Source organism: Lissotriton vulgaris, chromosome 10, assembly GCF_964263255.1.
Source record: "Lissotriton vulgaris chromosome 10, aLisVul1.2, whole genome shotgun sequence".
Taxonomy (NCBI): domain Eukaryota; kingdom Metazoa; phylum Chordata; class Amphibia; order Caudata; family Salamandridae; genus Lissotriton; species Lissotriton vulgaris.
In genome coordinates this window covers 35511868-35524106 of record NC_141698.1, presented here as the reverse complement: position 1 = coordinate 35524106, position 12239 = coordinate 35511868, and the positions used below count along the sequence as shown (strand labels likewise).

Here is a 12239-nt window from a genome sequence, read left to right as displayed (position 1 = left end):
CCTCTGCATCAAGATCTGCCGCTCTAATCATTGAGCCACACTATAAGATCGTTCAACCACCCTTAAATTCTGGAGCTCTTCCTCTCCTTCAACGGCATGCAATCGCGCAGCCGGAGAAGGTGCAGTCGGGCAGGTGTATAATAAAGTTGGTGTAGATATCTATAATGTATAAGTCGTAAGCTGCTATTAGCCGAGATTTTGCCAGTCTGCCGACAGCAGAAGGATCACTGTTCTTTTGTGAGGGGGTGTCCCATGTCCTCCTCCCACCTGGTCTTGGCCAGGGCAGGGAGAGACTACATGCTCTGGGGAATCCTGCTGTAGTAGGACGTGCAGGGGGGGCATGATGGGCAGTTCGAGTGGGAAGCAAGGCGCAAGGGCCCGAATGTCCTGCCTGAGTCGCACATAGTAGAAGCGTTCCAGTGGTGTGGGGGAGGAGGTACCAAAAAACGTCACTGGTGCAAAAAGTCCCTTGTGTGTACAGTTGACCCACCCCAAGTGAGCAGAGAGAGAAGTCTTAAATATCTACATTCCAAGCTTAGACCCTCTAGGCTGAGCTCCCAACTGGATGACATCCAACCCCAACCACTGCATTGCTGCCTTCATTGAATAAAGGTCTACTGAAAGTTTCCCTTCAGAAAACCCATTCAGACAGACTACTGTTCGCTTACTCAAGGTGCGGTGAGAGCCATCAAAGAGCATGTCCATTAATGGTAACTGGACATCCCCCAAGAAGCCTGTAGACCTCATCCAGGAGTGGCGCTGAAGCAGTGTCCAGGCCAGACAACAAATTTTGCGGCATTCTTGCCGTTCAGTAGGTTTGGGCTAAAGATACCAGTAGACCCTCTGGAACTGCCTGGAGAATCTGAACAACCACACTTCATAAAGCATGGCTGTAGTGGCCAAAGAGGAAGCTGGCATTGACTAAGCGCAAAGCAAGTCTTGCAGAAGAGAACTTAGGTTCCAAAAATTCTCCATGCGTTTAGATGCACAGTCAGGAGTCGTCATAGAAAAGGCATGAGAGCTCACTCTGCTAGTGGACACCTGGACTACCAGACTTTTTAGGTTTCGAGTGTGGAGTCAAGAAGGCAGGATCGCCAGATGCTCGGTTTGTGGCAGTGGGCTACATGTCTGTTGACTGGAGTCCAGGGCATGACTCAGCAAAGTGTATCATTAAGGACTTTGCCAAGTTCCTCCACAGCCAGTCGCACAACCATGGCAAAAAATACACTCTCCATTGTGGCAGGACAAGGGGGAGTGACACGTCCAGTGTCTGGGGAGGTGTTTAGACCACTGCCATCCTCTAAGTCTGCATACTAACTGTTCTCATCATATAGTAGGACAAATGTGACCCCCTTATCATAGTATTTTTTGAGAAACTGAACCAGAGCTCTACCACGTGGTAAAGGCAATGTATTGCACTCGTTTGGCCGTAGGTTGCACTAACATGGGATCAGAACGTGGCCTGGTTCAAAGGAGGCTAACTCGGAGTGGGAAACCATTATAGGTGGTGCATCCTCTTCTGGCAACAGTGTCACTGTGAAGGGAACAGGTGCAGGAAGTGGTGCCGGAATCAAAGTTGGCACTGAATCTGGTGAGGAATCCAAGAGGGTTCAAGAGGCACAGATGGTGCCAAGGGTGAATTTCCTGACGGGGGCCCTGAATGAGGGCCTCTGTCGATCCTTGGGGCCTGGATGTGCGCCAAAGGGATCCGGAAGCGGGGCAAATATGAACAACATACCCTCCTGAAGGCCTCTATTTGCTGCAATGTCTCAGACAGATCTGAAAATTTGGGTTGCTCTGGGACCAAAATCTACTATATAGGAACTTGGAAGCAAGATTGGGTCATGCTGATCCCCCTGCACTCTCTCTGGGAGGTATGTCACAGATATTTGTTTGCAACAGTCCTTACAAGGTTTAAACCCCATCTTTTTGGGAGGGGACACCTTTCCCTTGCACACTAATTAATAAATAAAAACAAAACAACAACAAAAAAAGAGTATTTTGTAGATACAATCTTGTCATAGATGAAAGGAGTACAGCTTCGGCTTCGTGTCTGAAGCTGCAGAAAGATAAAAAAAACTAGCTTCAAAAAGCCCGGATAGCATATATAGGGAGGAACAATGTCCTTGAGGAGTCGCACGATTCCAGATACAGGCATGCAGGAGTACCACTATTGAGTTTCCGGATCCAGTTTAATGCCTGGGCAAATATTCACAAGGAGATGAATCTGAGGTATAAGTATATATTAGAATGATTAATCCTGAACCAGATTCGATAATAAGTTAACATGTGAGCACAGAATATACAAAAAACAAAGAATAATTACCTTGTAACAGACAAGGCAGACCCAGTTTTCTACTGTGCTGTTGCAGTCTCGACAGGCTTCCGTCACATTGAGGCCACACTCTGGGACGGGCTGTACCGATTCTAAGTGAGGACACCAAGGTAGAGGAGTGACTGCAAACAACATGCCCTGGAGAAGAAGTCAAAAATTGTATTAACTGATTTATGTCATGAAGTAGCAACCCTACTAGCTCAGTCCAACGGCACAACACTGCCAGTGCACCCGCACTCTGAGCTCCACCACTTACTAATATTCCAGTAAAGGGAACAAGTGACAGCTCTCCCAACACATCCCCATCCTGGCTAGCAGAATGCAAGAAATCCATGGGCAGCTCTAGCATCAAATATCAATCATGCTCTACTGCACTGCTTGCGTAACACAGGAAAAGAAATCCAAACACAGCAATGGCAAGAAAACTCAATCATGGCTTTCTGCACCTCATTCTAATTTACTACTGGGTCAAAGCTTCATCTTCCACTGCCTGATGTACAGTACCCCTGCTATTGCAGCACTGTTAATGGCCTGCACTACTAGTCTAGCAATAGATACACCTGTTCAGTTTTTCAAAGGATTACAATTAGGAAGTGCATCTACCACACCCACTTTGGCACATGAAGCTCATAAGCGGTTAGTAAAGCTGAATCATGACCTGATGAGGTGTAAATCAATTACTTGATGTCCAGTCATTTGTTTAACAGCCACTACAAGTCATTAGCTAGCCTGTAAAGTCTCACCCTTTTCACAGAAAAGCAAGCACAACCACAGAGAGGTGAAGCTTATAGACCCTGATAACACAATATGTTCATGTGGAGGTGGCTGAATTATATTATAGAATCAATGCATCTGGATCCCTCGGTTAGCTGATAGTGCACCTTTACTGTGCAAAACACAGACAAATCCATGTAATGCTGGTATTCTGACTTATAGCAGCCCCTGTTTTTCAAGTCAAGACCCTCAATACATCTTATAGGTGCTTATCTTGCCCCTCACCGATTCCTCCTCTGGACCGCTCCCAAAGAGTTTGCAGAGAGGCCTGGAGGCCAAAGGGTTGGTCCAGCCAGTAGCTTCTTCCAAAAGCTCTTCCTTCTTTGGGCTAGTCGAAATGGAGTTTCCCGGGATCTCCTGAAAGATAAAATGCACATGGAAAATACAATACAACACCTTGATAGGCAGCTCTCTCTGTATGCTGGCTCTCCAACCCTCTCTTGCTGTGTCTCTCTGGACTGTACAAGCACTCTCTAACCCCCAAGAGATGCAATGAGAAGCTGGCACTCAAAGCCTGTGCCAGGGATTCCAGATAGCAGGCATGAATGTCTCATGCCTCAACTCAAAGCCTGCACTATACATGGTATGCTGGAGTGACAATCTCTATCAGATGCAGCTTACTTCACCGAAGACTGCGGAAATCTGATCAGTGATGAGCCATGCCATGAGAGATTGCAACTAGCCACATGCAACCTAGGCTACGTGTGCAAGAACCAGCGCTTGCACTCATAGCAATTAATTCTGCCCTGAGACTCCCTAGCTGCCAGTCTGGAATGGGGCCTCTTTGTACAAAGATGGCTCAAGGTGCTTCAGCCATAGAAGCGGAGTATGTTGGTAGAACGCGGTGCATCCCTAATGCACTATAGTGAAATCAGTGTACCTCACATTCTTCACTTTGAAGACACTACGACTAAGCGTGGTAGAAACTGTGTTCCATGTTCTTTGCATTCAATGACCAACACTCTCCAGAGTACGCGTCTGTTCTTGGCATGTAGCGTTGAAGATTGACATACTCCTGTCATCTAGTGTTGGGTCCGGATGGTTGCAAGTTGTTTTTGTTCGAACAAGTCTTTTCAGCTATGAGGTAGGTGACTCCTCCTTTCGGTGATAGTGCGCATGGGAATCAACTCCATTTTTAGATTGTTTTCCGCAGAGGGTGAGAATGGAGTTAATATGTGTAGACCAGAGATGTCCATGCGTATGCATGTGAATTAAGAACTACAACAACTACAGGAGACCGGGGAAGTGGGTGGGTGCATGTGAATCTACTGCTCTACTTGCCAAGAACAGATGCTTACTGGGTAAGTACCATTATCCGCTCAAAGCACGCTACTCACCCGTGAGGGTCTCAAGGCACTGGGGTGGGAGATGGGGAGGGTGCAAGCATGATGTCTACCGGAAGCTCGTTCCAGGTTTTGGCTGCTTGTTTGCTTGCTGTTTGAAACAGTGTTTTATGTGCTACTTGGCCTACATGTGCCTGTTGGCTTGCCAACACATCTACACAATAGTGTTAGGTGAATGTGTCCGGTGTAGACCATGTTGCAGCTATGAGAATATTTCCCAAGAAGGCCTTAGTAGCCCCTATTTTGTGAGAAGAATGCGCTCTAGGGGGTACTAACAAAGTTCTCTTTGCTTTAACATAACATGTTTGGATACATTTTACAATCCATCTTGCAATACCTGATTTAGATATAGGATTGCCCTTGGGAGGTGGAGAAAAAGCAACAAATAGATGCTTTTTTAAAACTAAATTCTTTAGTTCTTTCTATGTAAAAAAGTATAGCCTGCCTAACATCAAGTGTATGTAAAGCTCGTCCTGCTACGGAATCAGGTAGAGGAAAGAACACAGGTAACTCAACTGATTGACATTTGTCCATTGGTTCAAAAGGTGGACCCATTAGCCTTGTAAGGACTATGTTCAAGTTCCACTCTTGAGCAGAGGAAATTATTGGTGGTATAACCCTTTTTAATCCTTCCATGAAGGTTTTAATCACAGGTACTCTGAATAGAGAAAAGTGTAGTCTATTTTGCAAGTATGCAGCTATCCGCTGCTAGATGTAAACTGATGGATGTGTAAGCTAATCCACATTGCTGTAAATGCAACAGATAACAAATGATGTTCTGTACAGAAGCATCAAGTGGATTGATGTTGTTGTTAGAAGAGACAACAAACTGTTTCCATGTTGATGCAGTTCAATAACTTTTATTCGATTACCACTTGTATAATCATAAAAAGTACATATTTTAAAAACAGAGCAAAACATTTCATCATAAACATAAATTTAAGAAGGACAAAATTTAAAAAGTGCGTGAGAAGGAACTTATTGCTTAGGTATTACTGTTCAGTTTGTAAATTTTTGGCGTATTGTGATAGTGGCTTTTAAAAAGGTCGCTATAAATTTAGCTACGTGCGGCGAGTCCAAACATTGCAGAAACAGGAGTGCAGAATAACACTGTCTATGACCACTAGATCGAAGAAGTGGAAGAATCCAAGATTTGCGGGGAGATTTGTAATATTTGCAGAAGAAAATAATGTGAATTGTTGTTTGTGGAGATGTTCCATCGCATGGACAGTTCGTGAGCGTACGGGACCAGTTGTGGCTTTCTAGCCTCTTTGAGAATATTCATACAGTCTGGTGGTAGTTGTAAATAACCAAACTCTATGACTTCAGGAGCCAAATCGCTAGTTTGAGTTCTGTGGGATTTGGATGTCTGATTTCTCCATAGCCCTGAGTGAGGAGACAGAGAATGAGATGTAGCCTTTGATGTGGAACCACCGAGAGTTCTATCAGGGTGGTGTACCAAGATTGATGAGCCCATGTGGGGGCTACTAAGATCAGTGTGAGGGACGTTTATCTGAGCTTCCTAACTAGTAATGGAATTAGTGGGAGACGCGGAAAAGCGCAAGCAAATATCCCTGACCAATTCATCGCATCTGGATGCTCCGTGTGGGAATCTGGATGCAAAGTTTGGGCATTTTGCGTTGAGTACTGTGGCAAACAGATCTATCTGTGGAAATCCCCATTTTTGAAAGTAGGGAAGAAGAACTTGGGGATGAAGAACTTGGGGATGAAGTTCCCACTTGTGTACTCGCTGCCTGGCCTGCTGAGCAAGTCTGCAATCTGATTGTCTACTCTTGGAAGGAGATCTCCTAGGAGATAGATTTTGTGGTAAATGCCCAATTAGCTTGTTTATGTAGGTAGTACATTGCTGTCATGTTGTCCGTGCGGACTAAGACAGTCTTTCCTACAAGTTGGGTGAGAAAAGCTTTGAGTGCTAGGAACACTGCTAGAAGTTCTAGGTAGTTGATGTGGAGACGTTTGTGATTGTTCGACCAGAGCCCCTGTACTGTGTAATGTTGAAGATGACACCCCAACCTGTTAACAATGCATATGCTGTCAGTATAGTGTGTGGAATCGGATCTATGAAAGGCCGCCCTTTTGCTAAGTTTTGAGGGTTCCACCACTGCAGAGAGCGATGGGTGCGGCGGTCTACCAACACTAGATCGGTTAATAGACCCTGTGATTGATTCCACTGTTGCGCTAGACATTCTTGCAGAGGAAGCATGTGAAGCCTTCCATGGGGTATGATTGCAATGCAGGCTGCCATAATTCCCAGCAGTTGCATGAAGATTCTGGCTGGTAATGACCGACTGGGTTGAAATTGTAATATTGTGGCCTGAATATTGTGAACCCTGGCTACATTGGGAGTGGCTAGAGCTTTGAGGGTAGCTCCCAGATAAGATTGCAGTTGTGCCGGACACAGGTGAGATTTTTGTGCATTTATTGTGAAACCCAACTGATGAAGAAGGGGTACTGTTGTCTGTGTGTGCAGTATACAATTTTAATAAATGCCAACTCTGCTAAGTCAGTCGTCCAGGTAAGGGAAGACATGTATACATTGTCCTCTGAGATGAGCGGCTACCACTGCAAGGACATTTGGTGAACACTCTGGGGGCTGTGGTGATGCAAAATGGAAGTACATTGAACTGGTAATGTTTGCCTGTTATCAGAAACCTGAGGTATTTGTGATGAGCGGAATGCATTGGAATATGAAAGTAGGCGTCTTTTAGATCTAAAGTCAACATAAAGTCGCCTTGCTGTAAGAGGGGAAGTACCTGTTGCAGAGTTAGCATGTGAAAGTGCTCTGACAATATGTATTTGTTTAACTCTCTGAGATCTAGAATAGGTATCAAGGTGTCACCCTTTTTGAGAATGAGAAAGTAAAGGGAATAAACCCCTGACCCTTGGTATTGAAGTGGGACTTGTTCAATAGCACTTCTTGTTGGAGCATGTGCTGGTGGTCTGGTGACATTTTGTGAGATCGAGGAGGAATGTTTGGAGGATTGTTGATAAGCTCCAGGCAATAACCATGTTGGATAATTCCAAGCACCCATTTGTCGGTTGCTATTGATTTCCAAATGGGGAGAAAGAGTTGAAGTCTTCCTCCGACAGGTGTGGAAGAGTCGAAGGGAAGTGTTGGGAAGTCACTGTTTACTTGAGGAAAGGGAAGTGAGGTGTGGTGTTTTTACCTCTGCCCCTGGGACTACTTCCTGTATAACCTCCTCTGAAAAAATCTCTTGTAAAAGATGACTGGGAATTGCCTTTGTAGGAGGAAGTGTTCTGGTCAGTGCCTGTGGACTTGGACCCTCCCCTATAAAAGGAGCGCCAAAAGGAACCTCTATTTGAGGGAGATTGAAGCGCCCTTATCGTTTTTGCTACATTGGTGTCCTTTTTCATTTTTTCGAGCGCTAGATCGACTTCAGGGCCAAAAAGATGTTTTTTATCAAAAGGTATATTCAGGATGGATTGTTGGACTTTAGGTTTGAATCCTGATATCTGTAACCATGCATGTCGTCGTAGTAAGATGCTAGTATTTACCTCCCTAGTTGTGGTGTCAGCTGCATCTAGAGCACATCTGATAGAGGCAGAAGAAATTAGTTTGCCTCCTTGGACTTAATCCTGAGGCTTTGCCTTATACTCCTCTGGGAGAAACTGATGTAATTGTTTAATTTTGTCCCAGTGGGCTCTATCGTATCTTGCGAGTAAGCCCTGTGTGTTAGCAATGCGCCATTGGTTATCTGCTTGCGAAGCTACACGTTTGCCGTAAGCATCAATAAGTTTTGATTCTTTATCTGGGGGAGGGGCATCCCCAGATGCTTAAGAAGTAGCTCTCTTTCTACCATTTGATACCAGTAAAGAGTCAAGTGGTAACTGACCCTTAATAAAAATAGATCTGCGAGGCAAGATTTATATTTTTTATCTACCCTAGGAGTAAGGATTCTGGCACGAACAGGATCTTTAAAAATATCATCTGTGTGCCTTGAGCATAGGCAGTGTCTGACTAGATTTATGTGAACCTAGAGTGTCAAAGAGAAAATTTTTCTCTAGGGACTCTTTATGTTGCTCCACCCCATGGTATTCTGCTGTTCTAGCAATAAGCTGTTGGTATGACAGATTGCCATCAGTTGGAGATGGCCTGGCAGGATAAAGATCTAGGTCTGTATGCTGTGGAGGATCAGTTGTGTAGTCTGTCCAAGGAGCTGGTAATTATGCCCCCTCATTGTCAGTGTTACCTGCGTCAAACTGAGGTGGAGGAGACTGACGGTGGAGGAGACTGACTAGGTGTAATATGTAATGGATCAAGCTGTGGTGGAGAGGGAGGAGGAAGAGATGGAAGTGTATGAAAAGGACTAGTGCTGACACTTTTTTTCTTCAAAGGAATTTTGCATGAGCTGTCCTCACCAGAAAGCTTGTGTTTTGGATCCAATTTAGGAGGTACAGTGTCTATGTTTGGATCCAGTTTTGTTGTAAGAAAGTCTTTGCTTTTTGGCACTGAAGCTTTTGGAGCTGGAATGTTCTTTCGGTGCTGAGGGTTGGGACACCGAGGGTTGTTTCTTGGGTTTCGGTGTGGAAGCTTTCCGTTCGGAACCCATCTTAAATTTAGAGCTCGAAGGTTTCGGCTCAGAAATGGGCTTTGGTCGACTCAGTGCCGAGCCGAAGGCTTTTCAGAGTGTTTTGGTGCGGAGTCATGAGGTGGAGTGTGAGAAACCTCTTCTCGGTGCCGACCTTGGCCTTGAGGCGAAGGTGGTGCCTAAGGATTAGATTTGTTTTAGGGACAGTGGGAGGGGGACAAGGTGTCTTTGGTACTCAAGTCCCCTTGTCCCTGCCGCACATCATCGTCCTCAGGGCCGATATGTAAGTCAGACGCATCTGAAGTCAGCTGTTCCTCTGCCGCTAATACCTCTTCTTGTTCCGAATGTTCGCTGAAGGGGTCCGATGTCCAACCGCTGCCTCTCTCGACGTAGAGCCCGACGATCACGGAGAGTTTTCTTTGACCTGAAGGGTCAGCACACGTCGCAGTCTTGCTCTTTGTGCTCAGGGGACAAACTTAAATTACACACCGGATGAGAGTCCGTACGTGGATATTTCGAGTGGCACAGGGGACAGAATTTAAATAGAGTCCATGCCATCGACGAGGAGCTGAACGGAGGCGGATGGGCCGGAAGGTTGCCCGCAGATCGTCCGGTCGAAATGTCGAAGTGTTGAAATTAGAATTGAAAGCATGAAAGAGAAAGCATGTTTGAAAACAATACTGTTGAGGTAGAGAGAAGTGTACACCTGAGGATCGATTCCAAAGCGGAGCGCAGCAATAGTCGTCCGAACCAGATGGCGGAAAAAACAATCTAACAATGGAGTTGATGCCCATGCGCACTATCACCAAAAGGAGGAGTCACCTACCTCGTGACTGGAAAGACTTCACCGAACATAAACAGCTTGCAACTATCCGGACCCAACACTAGATGGCAGGAGTATGCAAACATGTGATCTACAGCTCACATGCCTCAAACATGTATATTATGCAATAACAGCGACCTATCACGAGTCTCAGAATAACTGCTAAATGCCCACGTTTTCCCTAAACCTTCAAAGACAGAATGCATGATGTAGACCAGAGATTTAAAAGTTGAAGGCTTGTTGGTTAGAGGGAGAATGAAACAGTGTCCAACCTTCAAGGAAAGTGTATTGGAACACACAGCCCTTACTGGGCGCCACCTTACCTTTTGTGACTGTCCTATGTCCAGCACCTGCAGAGAGAGGGAAATTTCCACCACAGGTTCCTCTCGAATGCCTTCAAGCGCCACTATTGTCTCAGTATGAACTGCACTGTCAGAGATAGCAGACTCCTGTAATGTCGTTGATGGGGCCAGACTTCGAGAGGAAGGTGAGGGTGCCAATCGAGAGGCTGAAGCCAGTGTTGTGGGAACGTTGGAGAAAGTCTGGCCTGTTGAGTCTGAAAATGCTGCAGAAGATGTGGCATTAGATGAGGTCGGTGAGGACGATGATGCAGTGGTGATGGATCCTGAGCTGCCTATGGTGGAAAAGTCAGAATAGACAGTGCAAGGCTTCACCTTTCTCCTAGCACCGCCAACTGGCATTGAAGTGGGGCTCTTAAAGGCACAAAGAGGAAAAGTGGGTCCTGCAGAGTGCTGGTCGCATGACTTGTCTCCAGTGCAGCCTTTACCATCCGCCAGAGAGTCTCCTCGCCCATCGTTGAGGATCACTTTGTCCAGGTTGCAGATTGTCATAAGAACTGGTTCCACTGCAGGCAGCTGCAGAACCTCCATATTTACGCCCAATGTCTTATTCTGGTCTTTGCTGGAGTCTTGTGCATTCATGTGTTCTGGGTCTGGGAAATATGTCTTGGTAGCTCCAACTGACAACTCCTTTCCAGGGTGTTTTTCTTCACCCAGAGCAGTCACACACTGACATGGTTGCTGTGGTAGAAGTGCTTCTTCAACCATATTACTGTTTTCACTGGGAGTCACAGGTTCCCCAGTCACAGACTGACAGACTACAGTCTCTGGAGCCGCACCTTGTGTATAATCCTCAACACCAGACTGTGACTTTGGGTCTTCTGTCACTGGTTCGTCAAAGTCTGCACATTCACCAACAAGGGAAACAGATTGCTGCAATACTAACTGGGAGAGTGTCATCACTGAAGACCCAGCTCCTACATGGCTTGAACCCTCCTTTGACGGTTCCTCCTCTGGATCATTCAGAGTCTCTTTGGGCATCTCTAGTTTGGCAGTTGATAAAATGGGGACCAATGGAACCTCATTTCGGAAACCACAAGGATTCTCTTGCATTGTGAGGATCTCAGACGATGGTAGTGAACTGAGGTCTTTACTCTCCACCATTTTTTCGAATTTATAAACATTGCCATTTGCTATGAGGGGCTCCTTTTTCTCCATCGGCGACGTGGGGTTCCCCCTCTGCACTGCTTCATCTGATTCATGATCCTTCTTAATACTTACAGGATTCTCAGACGGTGAAGCAGAAACACATGGTTGCCCTGATTTGTCCACTTCATCGTCATTTTCAACCACCATCGGGGTCTTATGCTTGTCTGATGAGGACAATGGACCCCTTATTATCTCTGCCTGCTGGGTGTCATGATTATTTTCAATTCCAACTGGGCTTTCCAGCTTTTTTAACTGTGTTACTGGCACCCTCATCTCCACCGCTTTCTCCATTTTCTGATCAGTTCCAACCATTAAGGCAGTCTCCGACGCCCTGGAGGATGAAACAGATGCCATGGACAACTCTGCTTCATTCACTCCATGGCCGCTATCAATTCTAATGGGCTTCATTGGCTTCCCAAGAGTTGGTGTTAGAAGCCCCGGATTCTCTTCTTCCTTCAGGGGGTTGTTCATTTTAGTATCCACTGGTGTAGCTGTCTTCCCAGGCGAGCTGCTACCATTCCTTTCCGGTGTGCTTGGCTTTGGCGTGTTATCACGGCTTTTACTTGGCGTGACAGGCTTACCTCCAGTCACCTCATCAACAGCAATCACAAACTCAGGGACTGAAAGAAGAGAAAAGGATACCTAGTGAGCCACCTTACCACTTTAAGGAGTTATCTCCATCACACCCAGTTATACACAGCTTTTCACGCCATCCCATTTAATCTGCTCTGACTGGCTGCTGCTGAGCAGTCAACTAAAATAAATGTAGAAAGCATGCACCTCCCTGAACTGTTTTGCAGGCAAGAGAGGTACAGATTTCTGTGTTTAAATCATCTCCTTCAATACAGTCCACTTCAGAAGGATTTGATGCCCAAAAATCTAATC

At 45.7% G+C, this 12239-nt stretch overlaps 1 protein-coding gene across 2 annotated transcripts in view; it reads right to left on the bottom strand.

The window, feature by feature from the left end:
• The window catches only part of HDAC6 (histone deacetylase 6), a 167787-nt gene that overhangs the window by 37223 nt on the left and 118325 nt on the right, over positions 1-12239 (bottom strand). For both annotated transcript variants that reach the window (XM_086940369.1, XM_086940370.1), the window contains 3 exons: positions 10170-11974; positions 3335-3466; positions 2327-2473 (listed from right to left, as the gene is read on the bottom strand). In XM_086940369.1, coding sequence (XP_086796495.1) covers positions 2327-2473; positions 3335-3466; positions 10170-11974 — 2084 coding nt within the window. The remainder of the gene's footprint in view (positions 1-2326; positions 2474-3334; positions 3467-10169; positions 11975-12239) is intronic.